This window comes from Fusarium proliferatum (assembly GCF_900067095.1).
Source record: "Fusarium proliferatum ET1 genome assembly, contig: FPRO_scaffold007, whole genome shotgun sequence".
NCBI classification, from domain to species: Eukaryota; Fungi; Ascomycota; class Sordariomycetes; order Hypocreales; family Nectriaceae; genus Fusarium; species Fusarium proliferatum.
The window spans coordinates 2603025-2619351 of NW_022194796.1; the positions used below are offsets into that span (position 1 = coordinate 2603025).

Here is a 16327-nt window from a genome sequence, read left to right on the forward strand (position 1 = left end):
TAACATAACATAATAATGAAGCTGCCATATGGCGTGTTGACAGCATTAATCTTAAGCCTCGAGTCCACCGCCTCCAAAATCGCTTTCCAGCCCTCGAGATCTCGCTCAAGCGAATTAAACAGCTGCATCATGCCCACATCACGAGATCGAAGAACACGCTCATTCACAGAGGAGACGGTGCCAGGCTCAGGCACCACAAAGTCCATGATCAGCACGTGAGAGTTCTGACCCATAGACTCAACAGTGTTCTTGAGAATCTTGACAGAGTTCTCGAAATCCCAGTTGTGAAAGATCTGGCGCAAGAGGTAGATATCAGCGCCGACGACTGGTTGCTTCTGGAAGAAGTCGTATTCTTGGAATTGGATGCGGTTGGCGATGCTGGCCTCGTTGTTCTCCTTGATGACTTTGGCGCCTTCTTCGACGACATGAGGGATGTCTTGGATGATGAAGTTGAGATCGGGAAAGGCTTCAGCGAGTTTCACGCAGCTGTGGCCGATGTTGCCTCCAATCTTTACGAGATAAGTTAGCTACTGCAGTGTGACAGGCAAGAGGCAGGCTTACATCGACAACGTTGGCCTTGCCAAGTCCGGCCCAGTCAAAGCCACTAACAAGATGCTTCAAGTCACTCTTGGGGCTAGTGGCAATCGCATCCATGACACGACCAAAGAGCTTGTAAACATCAGGCTGCTTAGCAATGTACTCATACATGCGGAGATCAGTGTTGAACGCAGCATTGAAAGCTGCCTTGTTAGGAGCAGTGCTATCAGGCCATCTCTCATGCGCAGTGACCATAGATGCGATGACCGGGGCAATGATGCTTGTCATCCAGACTCTCTGATCAGAGAATCGGTTGTTGGTCACGAGAGCGGCTGAGGTAGCTGAGTGGGCGATGAAGCCAGGCTCAGGCTCGGCGAAGAGATGGTTCGTCATGCCCATGCGGGCAAGAGTCTTGAGCCGTAACTCAGCTACGCCAGCCTTGGAAGCCAGCTCTGTGTATGAGATCTTGCCCTCCAAGGGAACAAGCTCGAAGATCTTGAAGTGGCTCATCCATCGGAGGATCTCCATATAATGATACTATAATGGTCATTCAAAGCTATGGCAAATGTTTGTGGTGGAGTACTTACACCTGTGATGACGTTTTGCAAGTACTCGCCTGGGCCAGAGACAAGCTGAAAGATTTGCAGCGCACTGTCGAGCACCTTCTCCTTAGCAACTTGTGCCTCTTCAGGCGCATCAGGCGATAAGTTGATGATGGGCGCATCTCGCTCGAAGCTAGGCTCGGGAAGTTTGTTGACGCGGAGGTACCCGTTCAATGTGGTGGTGTTCTTGTTGAGATCTTGGACTAAGACCTCCAGGGGTGACAGGGCGGCATGTCCGTTGACACCATTGGTGCCATTGGTAGTAGTGCCGTTTGTACCATTGGTACCGTTAGAAATGCCGTTTGAAACCATATTGGGCGATGTGATTTGTGAATGTCAAGACGAGGAAGATAATGTTGAATTGCTGTTTGATGAGATGATGCTGAGAAGATGGAAATTCCTAGAGGCTTATCAGGTCTATAAAGTGGTGCCATTTGTCTACAACTACAATGTTGGACAACAGAGGAACTGCAGCGTCCTACCTGTTTAGGAAGTCCGAAGTCCTCCGATTTCTGCGTGTTTCACCATGCGTGGATGAGGCGACTTTTAAAATTCGGATATCTTCGGCCGGTGCTTATGCATAAGCTACACTAGTGAGGCGCTGCCTACTCAAATAAACAACATCGCCCTAAAGGACACTCTATCCCTTCTGAAAGCCCGTAAACCGAGGCAATTCGTAATTCAAAGAATATTCTACTCCATCTCACTATCACCATGGCTGAACCAAACCAGCATTATGAAGTCATCATCGCTGGGGGAGGAATCGCTGGAGTTACTCTAGCGCTGATGTTTGAGAAACTCGGCATCAGCTATTTCCTCCTCGAGGGTCGCGATACTCTTGAGTCTGACAGAGGTGCTGGTATTGGTCTACAGCCAAATGGACTTCGCATTCTAGATCAACTCGGTCTCGTGGAGGATATTGAGGAGGCCACTATCCCGCTTGAAAAGTGGTTCTCTTATGACAGCGAGGGGAACTTGATGAATGACTCTGACGCCATGGGTCAATATCGTGACAAGTTAGTATAATTGAATTCTGTTTCTCTTGGCGGTTGACTAATAGGGTACGTCTTAGAATCGGATATCCTGTTGCCTTCATTGAGCGCCGCAAGCTGCTACCTATCATGGTACGACACATTCAGCGCACAGAATGTGTTAGGACTTCAGCACGCGTTGCTTCAATTGAGGAGAGCGAGGACCATGTCACTGTTACAACAACAGACGGCTTGTCTCTTACTGCAGACATTGTCGTTGGTGCTGATGGCGTGCGAAGCGCTGTACGCACACACATTGACTCAAAGCTGCCTGAACCATTGACTGCAGATGACTGTGAGTGATGAAACTACTTGATCTCCGGGACACTTTACTAACTTGTGTCCAGACATCAGCGTTGCCTGCTCCACAGTCTATGGCATGTCAGCGCCCACCGAAGGCATCGCCCCCGGTGAACGCTTCGCCGTCTACCGAGAGAACCAAACAGTCATTGGCTTCACGGGCAAAGATGGAATTGTATTCTGGTTTGTATTTGAGAACCTCAATCAGAACGTCCCGCTGTCTCAGGCTCCACGATACACTGAAGCTGAAGCCGAGGCTCTCTGCCTAAGCGTCGCTCATACACAGGTCACTCCAAAGCTCAAGTTTGGTGAGATCTACAAGAATCGTGTAGTGGCGGTCAAGATAGGCGTTGAAGAAGGCGTCGCAAAGGGATGGCACACCGATCGCGCTGTGATTGTTGGCGATGCAGCTTGTAAGACTACACCGGCTGGTGGACAAGGCGCCAACCAGGCCATAGAGTCCTGCGCCGTCTTCGTCAACAAGCTCATGGCAGCGCGAAAGGCAAGCCAGTCAGGCGACAAGCTGTCTAGCGACGTCGTCAAGTCCATACTCGCAAGCTATGCTCAGGAGCGCGCACAGCCAGCTACAACAGCCCTGGAGAGATCCCAAATGGTTGGCAAGGCGTTACTATGCACTCCTGGACCTGCAACTACTCTTGTCAAAGACATGCTGAAGCTTAGTAACGAGGACTGGCTTCTGCGTGCCTTTATGGCACTTTCTGCTGCGCCGTATCTGGAGGATGTTGAGCTTACGGCTAGAGGACATCTTTACAACAAGGCTGTTGAGGAGGCGCGGGCGGAGATGGCGAGACGGCAGAGGGTGGCGAAGGAAGTTAAGGAGGCGGCGGAAGAGAAGGAGAGTAGACAGGCTGTGAGCGTGAAGGAGTCTGAGCAGCGGAATGAGTTTGTGGGACTTCGGAATCCAGTGCAGGCTGCGACTGGTGTCGTTGAGGTTGGCTCTTAGAATAGCCTCTCTAAAGAACATTTGATATCAATCTAAGCCATACGTTACTCGCTCGTTCTGCTCACTCATTTGAGTCATTACGTAGATCAGATGAATAATGCTCAACTAATAGAAATATTCACCTCTTTATTACCTATAATTTACACAATCAATTAAGCTCCCTCAGAGATTTGGACATGGTTATTCAACTCAGTCATCCCATAAGCCCAGACCAAGTTCAATTCTAGAGACTAAGCCTCAAGACCGCAGATTGCTGGATTGCTAAGGTAATGAAACCAATGGGAGTCTATGCAAGTGCCGAGTTTCGAGTCACCACCCGGTTACAGAGTCCAGTTGGCCAGGCATCAGTGCATCTACTGCGAGGCTCTTCTCTTGACTCTATTCGTCCTCGGCTCACGGCACCAACTACGCCACCCTGCCCGTTTCAGCTTCCCCTGCCAGATAAGAATTCGGACCTCTTCGGAGCTTCATCTCTGATCTGATCCTGCGTGGCGTAATTAGCCGCTATACTACCCATGCAAGCCACTACGGACATTTTCGCAAAAGCGCGGACCCAACACTAGCTCGTCTACCAGGCCCTTTACGAATTACCAAAAAGGATGCATGCAGGTCTAAATCTCTACAGTATAAGCCAGATACATCTTGGCAAGAAAACAGCCAAGACAAACGAAATATTGCACATTGTATTACTGCTTTCAACAGCGATTATTTTTGCCATTCTTTCACGATGGCGTCCTCAGCAGATGTGTATGTTTTTGGCGATCAGAGCACACCCGTTCTTGATAAATTGCAAGCCCTTGTGCGCGTGAAAGATAATGCGCTTTTGACTTCCTTTCTTGGCGAGGCGTTTTTGGCTGTGCGAAGAGAGATTGTTTCGCTCTCGTCTTTAGAGAGGAAATCGATTCCCGAGGCTGAGAGCTTGAGTTTGCTTTTGGAGGGCGTTCGGAGGAGTGAGCCTCATGCGGCGCTGGATAGTGCTTTTGTGTGCATTTATGAGATTGGATACTATATTGAGTAAGTCAGAAGATAGTCCGGAAGTGTTAGATCTGCTGACGAGATTCAAGCTATTTGGCCCGTTCGGATAAGCAACATCCACCGACAACTCCGTCATTGCTACTCGGCATTTGCACTGGTAGCATTGCAGCCGCTGCTGTTAGCTGTGCCAAGGATGTTTTCGAGATCTCGAGACTGGGCGTTGAAGCTGCGACAGTTGCCTTCCGACTTGGAATGCACGTTCGTAGAAGAGCCGAGAACCTTGGGTACTCGACACCTTCGAGCTGGTCCATGATTCTGTCTTCGAATCAGGAGGAGCTTGTTTCAGAAGCATTACAAGAATTCTCCAAGGAGAAAGTAAGTTCGAGAGCTTTGGTGTTCCCAATTCGAGTAATGCTCATTCTTGTTTCAGAATCTTACATCCAGTTCGCGTCCCTACATCAGCGCCATTGGGCCTGGTTTCACAACGATCAGCGGTCCACCATCTATCCTTGAGTCACTGAAGGCTTGTGATGCTTTCTCTGGAAAGAGGTTATATCCGGCTCCCATCTATGGTCCTTACCATAACTCTTCATCATACTCCGAGTCCAGCCTCGAACATGCCCTCGCTTCAATCCTCGACGATGTTGAGTTCCTAGAGAAAAAGATGCTCATTCCCATCATCTCCTGCGCCTCCGGATCTCGTCTAGACCAATTGTCTTTCGAGAACCTCGTCAAGAACGTTTTGAGCAGCGCACTATCTCAACAAATCCGCATGGATCTCGTCACCGACGCTCTAGTCGAAACCGTTTCTCGTACTGACGCTACCTTGATACCGGTCAATGCCCAAACAACTGTTTGCAGTCTCGCTGACTGGTTGGCTAAGAGAGGAGCTACAACTCGCATTGGGCCAACCTTGGAGAGCCTGACCAAAGACCGAGCAGAACCCAACCTTGCTCCTGGCGATGAGAACAAGATCGCCATCATCGGTTTCAGCGGTCGATTCCCAGAAGCCGACAACCTTGACGAGTTCTGGGATCTTCTAATCCGCGGTCTCGACGTGCACAAACCAGTCCCCGAAGAACGCTTTGCTCGGGATCACTACGATCCTACTGGCCAGCGCAAGAACACCAGCCAAGTCCAGTACGGCTGCTGGTTAAAGTCCGCAGGCTACTTCGACACCCAGTTCTTCCACATGTCGCCCAAGGAAGCCATGCAGACTGATCCAGCTCAGCGACTCGCCCTACTCACAGCTTACGAAGCTCTCGAGATGGCTGGTGTCGTGCCGGACCGAACGCCCTCAACCCAGAGGAACCGCGTGGGCGTTTACTATGGTACTACGAGTAACGATTGGGGTGAGGTGAACTCCTCACAGGATGTTGACACTTACTACATTCCTGGAGCCAATCGTGCCTTTATTCCTGGAAGGGTCAATTACTTCTTCAAGTTCACGGGCCCGAGTATCGCTGTTGACACTGCTTGCTCTTCGAGTCTTGCTGCTATCAATCTTGCGATTACGTCGTTGAAGAATCGAGATTGCGACACAGCGATTGCTGGCGGAACCAATGTCATGACGAACCCGGACAACTTTGCAGGCCTCGATCGCGGGCATTTCCTTTCTCGCACTGGCAATTGCAAGGCTTTTGATGATGGAGCGGATGGTTACTGCCGCGCTGATGGAATTGGCACCTTGATTCTCAAACGCCTTCCAGATGCTATCGCAGACAGTGATCCCATCTTTGGAGTCATCCTGGGAGCACACACCAACCACTCAGCAGAGTCCGTCTCCATCACCCGACCTCTCGCAGACGCCCAGGAGTATCTCTTCAAGAAGCTCCTTAACGAGACCGGTATCCATCCTCACGATGTTAGTTACGTCGAGATGCACGGAACGGGGACCCAGGCTGGCGATGCAGTTGAGATGCGCTCAGTTCTCAACTCATTCGCCTTTGATCACAGTCGTCCACGCGATAAGAGCTTGTATCTCGGCTCAGTCAAAGCAAACGTCGGACACGCTGAATCAGCCTCTGGAGTTCTCGCCATAATCAAGGTGCTGCTCATGATGCAGAAGAACACGATCCCTCCGCACTGCGGCATCAAGACCAAGATTAACCAGGGTTTTCCCAAAGACTTGGATCACCGTGGTGTGCGCATTGCCCTGAAGGATAGTGCGGACTGGTCACGGCCTGAGGGTGGGAAGCGCAGAGTTTTGGTGAACAATTTCTCTGCTGCTGGTGGAAACACGTCGTTGCTGCTCGAGGATGGCCCTGCAGCTCACCCGGCACGACAGCATCAAGATGGAGATGCTCGTACTGAGCATGTCGTGGCTGTTTCGGCGCGATCTACCAAGGCTTTGGAGGAGAATTTGAAGGCTCTTGAAGCTTACATCGCCAACTCTTGGGCTCCGGAGGGTGAGCTTCTTTCTCAACTTTCGTACACGACTACTGCTCGACGTGTACACCACAGCCGACGTGTTGCGTTTGTCACCAACGGTCTTGATGATCTGAGGAAGTCTCTTCTCAAGGCTGCTTCCGCTGCCGGTCAAGTCAAGGGCATCCCTGCAGTGTCACCCAAGGTCGGCTTCCTCTTCACTGGACAGGGAGCGCAGGAGACTGCCATGGCTATTGGGTACTACAAGAGCTTCTCATCCTTCCGATCGGACATTCACCAACTTGACTACATCGCCACTCTTCAGGGTCTCCCATCCGTTCTCCCACTCATTCACGGCACAACCCCCGTTGAGGATCTCTCTGCAGTTGTCGTGCAGCTCGGAACGTGCATCATCCAGATCGCACTCGCTCGTTTCTGGATCAGCCTCGGTATCACTCCCCAGTACGTCATTGGACATAGCCTGGGCGAGTATGCTGCTCTTCAGATTGCAGGCGTTCTCAGCGTCAACGATGCCATCTTCCTTTGCGGTCACAGGGCAGCGCTTCTTGACAAGAAGTGCACTGCCTACACGCACGGCATGGTCGCTGTCAAAGCGGAGGCTGATTCTTTGAGGCAGCACATCTCATCTGACTTGAAGGTCGAGATTGCTTGTGTCAACGGCGCTGAAGACACTGTCCTCAGCGGTTCCAACGCGGACGTTGATACGCTCTGCGGGAAGTTGACTCAGGCTGGTTACAAGCTTCACAAACTAGAGATTCCGTTTGCCTTCCACTCTTCTCAGGTTGATCCCATTCTAGATGACCTTGAAGAACTGGCGTCCCAAGTTGAGTTCCACGAACCCGAACTTCCTATCGTCTCGCCTCTTCTGCGTACGCTACTCACTGGTGATACCCTTGGTCCTCAGTACATCCGACGTCATTGCCGTGAGACAGTTGACTTCCTCGGTGCTATCAAGATGGCTGAATCGCAAGGCATCATGGAACGAAGCGGCATGTGTATCGAGATTGGAGCCCATCCCATCCTCACGCGAATGGTCAAGTCAGTCATCGGCCAAGACTTCCGGTGCCTTGCGTCTCTCCGCCGCAAAGAGGACCACTTCAAGACTCTTGCAGATTCCCTTTGCGCTTTGCATCTGGCTGGTTTCTCCGTCAACTGGGACGAGTACCATCGTGACTTTGCATCTTCTCGCAATGTTCTTCAGCTCCCCAAGTATAGTTGGCAGCTTGCGAACTACTGGATGCAGTACAAGTATAGCTGGTGTCTTACCAAGGGCGACGCTCCCGTTGAGAACGGTCCAGTTGGTGCAGTTGTGCAAGCAAGGGCACTGAGGCTGAGTGATTCAGTGCATAATGTCATTGAGCAGGTTCATGGTGACAAGAGAAGCTCTATCACGGTAGAGTCTGACATGCATGACCCATCTCTCTTGGTCATTGCGAAGAACCATCGTGTCAACGGATTGACTATGGCTCCTTCTGTTAGTACTCTCTCTTTTATACTAGATTCTATTACTGACTTTACGATTTGTAGACTCTCTTCGCCGACATCGCCTTCACCCTCGCGAAGCACCTCATCCAGAACCACGGCCTCGATGCGCACACGAGCCTCCCTTCCATCAACAACATGGCAGTCGAGAAGGCTCTCATCGTGGGAGAGACTGGCCCTCAGTTGTTCCGAGCATCGCTCGATATGGACTGGACCACTATGCACGGTTCAATCCGCATCTTCAGCGTCGGTGCAGACGGAAAGCAGACGTCCCTCCACGCAGTCTGCGATATAGTCGTCGAGAACCCAGGCTCCCACCGTGAGAACTGGCAGGGCAACGCGTACCTCATCCAGCGAGGCATCAAACAGCTCGTTCAAGGCGCCAGTGATGGTTCTGCTCACATGATGCGTCGTGGTCTCTTGTACAAGATCTTCTCCAACTCAGTCCAGTACGGATCTGCGTTCCAAGGCATCGAGCAGGTCTGGTTCGACAGTGAAGGCCTCGAAGGAACGGGTAAGGTCTTTATGCCCTCAGGCAAAGACTCTTTCGCGCTCAACCCGTACTGCTGCGACAGTTTGGGCCACATCACTGGCTTCATCATGAACTGCAGTGATAGCCTGGACCTTGACGATCATGTCTACATCAATCATGGCTGGCGGACTCTTCGCTTGGTTGAGCCTTACCAGTGTGACGTGCAGTATCAGACATACGTCAAGATGCAGGCGGTTGGCTCTGACGATTCGACTTACAGTGGCGATGTCCACGTTCTTCGTGATGGGAAGATCATCGGTATCTGTGGTGGTGTCACCTTCAAGAAGGTCGCTCGTAAGGTACTCGAGATGCTTCTACCCAAGCCTTCTGGTGCCAAGTCTAAGCACGGCGCTGTCAAGCACGTTGCTCCCGAGCCCGTGAAACAGGTCGTTCTCACTCCCCCGTCTACCGCTAGCCATAGCGTCGGCACAACATCACCTCCCGAGCCAACAGAGTCATCTCTTGGCTCTGCTTCTGGCCTCGTTCAGAAGGCTCTGGAGATCATTGCGGATGAGATTGGCGTTGACATCTCTCAGCTCACTGACTCTACACTGTTGGCGGACCTAGGCGTCGATTCGCTCATGTCATTGACTATTCTGGGCAACTTCCGAGAAGAACTCGACTTGGACATTCCAGCAGCGCAATTCTACGAGTTCTCAACAGTTCAGGATCTCAAGTCCTTCCTTGGAGCTAACGACCAAGACTTCTCGAGCTCAAACTCTGAGGCGGAGAGCTCCGCGTCTAGCGCTGCTTCAACATCCCCCAGTGACCATGGAGATGATGTCGTTGAGGAGGTCAAGCCTATAGTGGCAGAGATACCTCGGTCAACCTCTACGATCTTGCAAGGCACCAAGCACTGTTCTCAAACACTCTTTCTGTTCCCCGACGGCGCTGGTTCAGCAACGTCTTATGTTACTCTCCCTTCCATTTCGTCGGACATGAGAGTCATTGGATTGAACAGTCCTTACCTCACCAAGCCACATGAGTTCAACTGTGCTCTCCAGGACATCACAGGCTCTTACCTGAACGAAGTGCGTCGACGTCAACCTCAGGGCCCTTACCATCTTGCTGGTTGGTCAGCCGGAGGCGTCTCAGCCTTCGACGCTGCTCGTCAGCTCGTCTCTGAGGGAGAGGTAGTCGAGAGCCTCATCCTGATTGACTCCCCCAACCCGGTTGGTCTCGGCAAGCTGCCAAAGCGTATGTACGACTTCCTCGAAAAGTCGGGTATCTTTGGCGCCTTCGAGATGGGAGAGGAGGCTCAAGCTCCGCCTGATTGGCTCTTCCAGCACTTCTGTGTCTTCATTGAGGCGTTGGATAGGTACGTGCCTGAACCGTTTGAGCATGGTATGGCTCCAAAGACGACCATCATCTGGGCTGCAGACGGCGTGTGCAAAAACCCCGATGATCCCCGTCCTGAGGCACAGCCTGACGATCCTCGGGGAATGAACTGGCTCTTGAATAACAGGGAGGACTTTGGACCGAATGGTTGGGATGAGTTTATTGGCGCTGGGAACATCAGCACAATGGCGATTCAAAATGCCAATCACTTTACTATGATGAGGGAGCCAATTGCATCGGCTCTTTGTGCGAAGATCCGGGAGGCGATGGGGGTAAATTGATAAAGGATTTAAGACAGCAGTATTTCTCTTGTCTAGATACTATAGTTTTATGTTTATTTCCTATAATTTCTATTCTCATATCTGGCACTTGCCTGTCTTATATACTCCCTTGCGCATATATGTTATCTACATTATATACTTCTCTTTGATCCCTCGTCCTGTGATGTCCGAGCTGCTTTCAAGAATGCTGTAACTGCTGTCTGATGATACTTCTCTGCAAGTTTCTCTGCTGTGCTGCCAAAGAAAGTTGTAGCCTTCAAGTCTGCACCGTAGTCTATAAGTAGCTTCACTATTTCTAGGTGGCCCTGCTGCGCGGCTGCATGTAAGGGAGCTCGATTTCGAGGTCCCAGGATGTTAACACTCTCGGGCCTTTTTTGTAAGAACCTTTGTGCTTTGGTTATAGACCCGGCCTCGCAAGCATCATAAAGAGAGTGTATAGATGGTAGAAACGGTGGAGGTGGTGGAGGTGGTGGAGGCAGTGTAAACCCCGCTCTAGCGAGACAGGCAATTAGGTCTTTGTCAGTCTGACAGTTGAGCTTTGATGGAAGCCTTTCCCAAGCTTTCCTCCGTATGGCAGGGTCGCTGGTAAGGACCATGTTCAGAATTGCAGGTTCAATAACACTGACGAGAAAGAAGACGGCATCAAAGCTACTATCCAGTGCAGTGACGGTAGCGTCTTGCAAGTTCCTGATGTGATTGGCGTTTGCCTCTCTCGTCTGCGATCTCGTTCCCATCGTCATAGTTCTCTGACTCTGCATAAAGTGCCAGACGAGCTTGGGGATTGGTAGCGTGATGGGCTGGTTTACATATTTCCCTTGGACGATAGGTAGGACAGTACGAAAGTACTCTTTTAAAATGCTTACGAGCTTGAACCTGGCAATCTCAACAAGCCACATGGACAGACTGTCGAGCGTAGTGGTATGTGACAGAAGCTGTGCCACCTCAGTAGGCTCTCGCTTCGCTAGTAGTGGAAGAACCTGGCTGTAGGGACTGCTAATGCTGATCTCAGCCCAAGGAACTATCCCCGCGCGTATCAAGGTGGCCGTAATGTCGTGGTGGTGGAGCCGCACGGCGCAGTCCAGCGGCGAGGTACCTGGCCCGATAGTCTTGTTGTTGACAGCACCAGCCGATAGAAGGACCTCGACACATTTATGGTGTCCGCCTTCCACAGCAAAGTACAATGGACTATGTTCTCCAGAGACACCATCTACATGGCAGCCGTGTTCTTCCAACAATCGATGTATGAGATCGTCCCTGCCCAGACGTGCAGCCATAGCCAAGGAATTCTGGCGAACAACTCCAGATTCTCTTTCCATTTGCGAGACAACGACGTCATAATCAGGAGCCACAGGATGGGGATTTTTTCCGTCTTCGTATCGCGATTGGGCCGAGACCCATCGAGTCCAGCCCTCCTTCAATAGCAATTTGGCGAGGTCCCAGTGTTGGTTATAGACAGCATAGTCCAAGGCGACCCGATGGTCATTGTCTTGATCACGAATAGATAAACCCTTTTGCAGTAAAATATTTGAAATCCTACTATGGCCATTTTGTGCAGCGCAATGCAATAGTGTGCGGTTACCTAAGCATAAAGTTGATATCGAAGCTCCGTTCTCCAGTAAAAGGTTGAAGATTTCCAGTTGGTCGTGAGTGACTGCAAAAGTCAGAGGCGTGAAAAACTCCATGTTTGGTGATGATACTGATGCATCATGGGTTAGAAGAAGTGCGACAGCTCCAAGATGGCCGTTTTTAACGGCATGATGAAGGGGCGTTTGGCCACTGTTGTCCTTCTTTTCTACGTCAGCCGATCCATTGATAAGCAGAGCCCTCAGGATCCCAACATTCCCGCTAATGGCAGCGCGGTGAAGCGGGGTCAGCGATTGCTGCCATTTTTTGGCCGCTTTCTTAGCCAGTTGGAGGCGGGGGGCGCGACCACCAGTGGACTTCCGAGCGGTTTGTTTGGTGCGTGCCATTATATGTAGCAGCACTCTGTAGTGGTGGAATGGTGAGCTTACAAGGCAAATTTAGCAAAAGACCGTGGGAAGCGGATGTTGTTCGCGAGTCCTCACTCGAGCTTCGCCATCATATAGTTTATGGCCAAAATGCATTATGCCTCAGGCTCTCGTTTCGTTTTTCAACCGCCTGGTCAGTTTGCCAACTCCTGAATGGTGGGTCAGATGGTGGCGGAGGCGCAGCTCTAGCTAGGCTCTACCCAAGGCAACCTGCACATAGTCAGTTGGGCATCAATTGCTTCTGACCTACACAAGCAACAACATGCCTCCTGAACTTGGCCAAGTCCAGCCGTGCTGCGAGTTCATGATATCTTGTTAATCCATTGGATAACCGTAAGATAATTTAGACTCTGTTGGCCAAAATGAAGCTTCGTGACCTGGTGCACCGAGTGAGGAAGCGATCATTGAAGTCCAAAGATAACGAGATTCTTGTAAGTATCCATAGCAACTAGGAGCCGAATACCATGCTCAGATATAATCGACTGACGGTTGTGATGCCCCGACTTTAGGAAGATCGACTTGAAGAGTCATTTCAGCAACGATTTGGGATTTTCTTATTGAACGACGCAGTCACATCAAATGTCAACGCAGTGGAGTGAGTGAAGAATCTACTGCAAATACCAGGCTCCACTGACCAGAAAGTTTTGTGGCTGTTCATGGGCTTGGGGGTCATCCGGTGCGAACATGGCAGCATGCTGAGACCAGAGCTTCCTGGCTCCAGGATTTCATCCCACAAGACATTGAGAATGCCAGGGTGATATCATATGGATATAGCTCAGTCGTGGCATTTAGTAAATCCACTGCTGGTGTTGATGAATTCGCTCGAGACTTACTCGAAAGACTGAAGGCGGTCCGCTTCGATTTAACGAGGCCTATCATTTTTATCTGCCACAGCATGGGCGGATTGATAGTTAAAAAGGTCAAAGTTCATGCCGGTGTTGTCTGAGATACATAATTTGAGACGGCATGCTAATATTGTTTCAGGCTCTTATAGTTGCCCATGAGCGGGCAGAGATCTATGGCACTATTGCTCATTCAACCGTAGGTGTTGTCTTCTTAGCTACTCCACACCGAGGATCCAGCTTTGCAGCTCCCGCCGAATTTGCATCTATGGTTCTCTGTGCAGCCCAGCTTGGGACCGGAACTAATAAAAAGCTCGTGGCATCTCTAAGAAAGAATGCTGAACTTCTCTGGGATGTCTCGTCCCAGTTCGTGGATAGGGCGAGCGGGATTCACATCAAGACTTTTTACGAGACAGATTCTTTGCCCTATATGAGTTCGCTGGTAGGTTAGCCAGCCATCTCAACTACAAGTGCAGCTAATCCCTGTGTCTAGGTTGTTGACAAGAACTCGGCTGTGTTGCAATTGCCAAACGAAATCGCTAGCCCAATGTTAAACACAAACCACCGCACTATTTGCCGGTTTTCTCATCCAGGATGTCAGAACTATGCTTTGATTCGTGCAGCCCTTCAAGATATATACTCTCAAGCAATTTTGAAAGTAAATTGCCTAAAGATACATGACGAAGCTACCCTGAGAATTGTGAGTATTAAGACTGTTTGTCCAGACTAATAACTTACATAAGTAGATTCAACAGTTCCACAAATCTGATTATATAGAGTACAAGGCGCTAGTCAAGCCACCTATTAAAGAAACCTGCACGTGGATGCTTCAAGAGGCAGAATATCTGTTGTGGCTTGAAAGCCCGTCGTCGTCCGTTCTCTGGATATCCGGTGATCCTGGCTGCGGAAAGACGACACTCGCGGCATTTCTGATCGACAGTATCAACCAGCGTCCAGAAATGCAGAATGCCGATTTCATAATGATTTACTTCTTCTTTGACGGGAATATTGCGGCTCAGCTCAACGGGACGGCGCTCGTGTCTGCGCTTATCCATCAGCTTCTGCAAGCTAAACCAACACTTGCTCCCTTGGCCGAAAAGTACTTGAAACAAAATCCGTCGAAATTTGGGCTGAGTCTCCATACTTTATGCGAAATCTTCAAGGCCATTGTTTTAGGGCCAGAGATGAAACCTTTTAGGGTTATTTGTGTTGTAGATGCGCTGGATGAGTGTGAGTCTGCATCTATGACTAGACTTATTAGCTTTTTATTCTCGATCAGTTTCGATCATAACAACAGCGAGGGCGGTAGTGGGAGCGGATGGTTCAAGCTTGCAGTCACCAGTCGCCATAGCCAACCTATTGACGACATGTTCCGCGCTTTGCCAGCTCATCATCGAATACAACTCGCAGATCACGCAGCGCACACGATGCGCGACATTTCAAGATTTGTTCAAGTTCGCTGCTCTCAAATTCAGAACATTACTCGATGTTCAGATTCCATACGCGACGTCGTCGAGAAACAGCTCATCAATCGGTCTGACAACACGTTCCTTTGGGTCCATATGGTGCTGGACTTGCTGGAAACCGACACTAACGCCACACCGCAGTCGTTTGAAACCACGCTTCGATCTATCCCAGACAGGCTAGATGGTTTATATGATGGTATCTTGCGGCGTTCGGCTGCTCCCGACGCCATGCTGCGCATACTATCCATTATAGCGGCTTCGCAGCGTGCTCTTACTCTGGAGGAGATTGAAATCGCCCTTGCGGTTCGATCTGACGACACTTACATCTGGCAAGTACACCATCGCTGTCAGTTTGATATTGCAAGACACTTGTATGCCGTTTGTGGCCCGTTCATTCGGATTCGGAACGGGACGGTGTCGTTCATCCACCATACAGCCACTGAATTTCTATTACGGGCTCCAAATATCCCAAAATCTCCAGACGAGACAAGGATATACCAGTATAAAGGATGTTTGGAATCGGCTGGGGTGAACTATTGTCTAGCCGAGATCTGTGTTATCTATCTTCTGCTTTCTTATGCGGTAAGCAGCGAGTCATCACCAGAACCTGAAGCTTACAGAAATTTGATGGAAGTTGACGACGAGCACATCTCTACCAATGAGGAATGTAGCATACTAATACGGTCAAATTTGAAGAAAGAGGGCGGCCTGTTTGACTATGCCGCGAAACACTGGGGAAGCCACTGCGGTCTAGGCAAAGTTTCATCCGCCTCTTCGATGTTCCCCAAAGTCGTTTCTCTCTGTGACACGTCTTCAAATACCTTCCGTTCATGGTTCCAACTTTATTGGGACACTATCAGCACCGTCCCACGTTTTCCGGATGGACTCACGCCCCTCATGCTGGCCTCGCACATGGGTCTCCCAGACGTAATGCGGCCACTCCTTCTGACAGACGGCAAACCGCAAAGCAAAGAGTCATCAGACTTAGCTTGCAGAGGAAATGAGCCAAGACCAAGCTATTTACGTGAGACCGACTCCGAGGGTTGGACAGTGCTTCATTGGGCCGTCTGGAGCGGGAATGGAAGCCCTATCAACATCGATGTGATGGAAATTCTGTTAGAGCTGCAGCATGACGACACCTACAAGGATGGCAAGTATGACGATGCCTGTGGCATCGGCCGGTATTGTGACAACAATGGGTTGGGAACAGACCTAGAAACTTCAGTATCAACCAGCGTCCTGGACATCCAAGACAAGAAAGGACTGACGCCGCTGCACTGGGCGGCTGCAGATGATCAAGTGGGTGCAATGCGCCTACTTCTCCACGCTGGTGCGACTGTAGACGTTTTTGACAGTGAGGGCATGACGGCTCTGTCGTTGGCTATCGATAACGATTTCCTTGGACCCGTCGAACTGTTATTGCAACATGAAGCAGATCCAAACATTACATGTAATACAGTGTGATCGACGTTATATAGTGAAATACATTACCCAGAATGGGACGCTTACTATCATTTAAAGACTATAAAATCTGCTTCTCTATTAAATAATGCCTAGCTTTTCTTATACTAGCTATTAGT

At 50.2% G+C, this 16327-nt stretch overlaps 5 protein-coding genes across 5 annotated transcripts; 3 read left to right on the forward strand and 2 right to left on the reverse strand.

Moving 5' to 3' along the window:
* Nucleotides 1–51: 51 nt before the first annotated feature.
* FPRO_07277 (bikaverin cluster-O-methyltransferase) lies at nucleotides 52–1451 on the reverse strand (the record flags this gene model as incomplete). The annotated part of the gene is made up of 4 exons (XM_031218550.1): nucleotides 52–92; nucleotides 143–509; nucleotides 562–1074; nucleotides 1125–1451. 4 exons carry the CDS (start codon nucleotides 1449–1451, stop codon nucleotides 52–54), a joined length of 1248 nt encoding a protein of 415 aa, XP_031084397.1.
* Nucleotides 1452–1853: 402 nt separating this feature from the next.
* On the forward strand, nucleotides 1854–3434 carry FPRO_07276 (bikaverin cluster-monooxygenase; the record flags this gene model as incomplete). Its single annotated transcript, XM_031218551.1, has 3 exons — nucleotides 1854–2155; nucleotides 2212–2465; nucleotides 2518–3434. The coding sequence occupies 3 exons, from the start codon at nucleotides 1854–1856 to the stop codon at nucleotides 3432–3434; spliced, it is 1473 nt and encodes a 490-aa protein (XP_031084398.1).
* A 727-nt stretch (nucleotides 3435–4161) lies between these two features.
* On the forward strand, nucleotides 4162–10430 carry FPRO_07275 (bikaverin cluster-polyketide synthase; the record flags this gene model as incomplete). Its single annotated transcript, XM_031218552.1, has 4 exons — nucleotides 4162–4448; nucleotides 4499–4784; nucleotides 4840–8271; nucleotides 8325–10430. 4 exons carry the CDS (start codon nucleotides 4162–4164, stop codon nucleotides 10428–10430), a joined length of 6111 nt encoding a protein of 2036 aa, XP_031084399.1.
* Nucleotides 10431–10561: 131 nt separating this feature from the next.
* On the reverse strand, nucleotides 10562–12400 carry FPRO_07274 (uncharacterized protein; the record flags this gene model as incomplete). The annotated part of the gene is made up of 1 exon (XM_031218553.1): nucleotides 10562–12400. One exon carries the CDS (start codon nucleotides 12398–12400, stop codon nucleotides 10562–10564), a length of 1839 nt encoding a protein of 612 aa, XP_031084400.1.
* Nucleotides 12401–12801: 401 nt separating this feature from the next.
* Nucleotides 12802–16211, forward strand: FPRO_07273 (uncharacterized protein; the record flags this gene model as incomplete). Its single annotated transcript, XM_031218554.1, has 6 exons — nucleotides 12802–12870; nucleotides 12949–13034; nucleotides 13082–13364; nucleotides 13424–13723; nucleotides 13775–13981; nucleotides 14028–16211. The coding sequence occupies 6 exons, from the start codon at nucleotides 12802–12804 to the stop codon at nucleotides 16209–16211; spliced, it is 3129 nt and encodes a 1042-aa protein (XP_031084401.1).
* Between the last annotated feature and the right edge of the window lie 116 nt (nucleotides 16212–16327).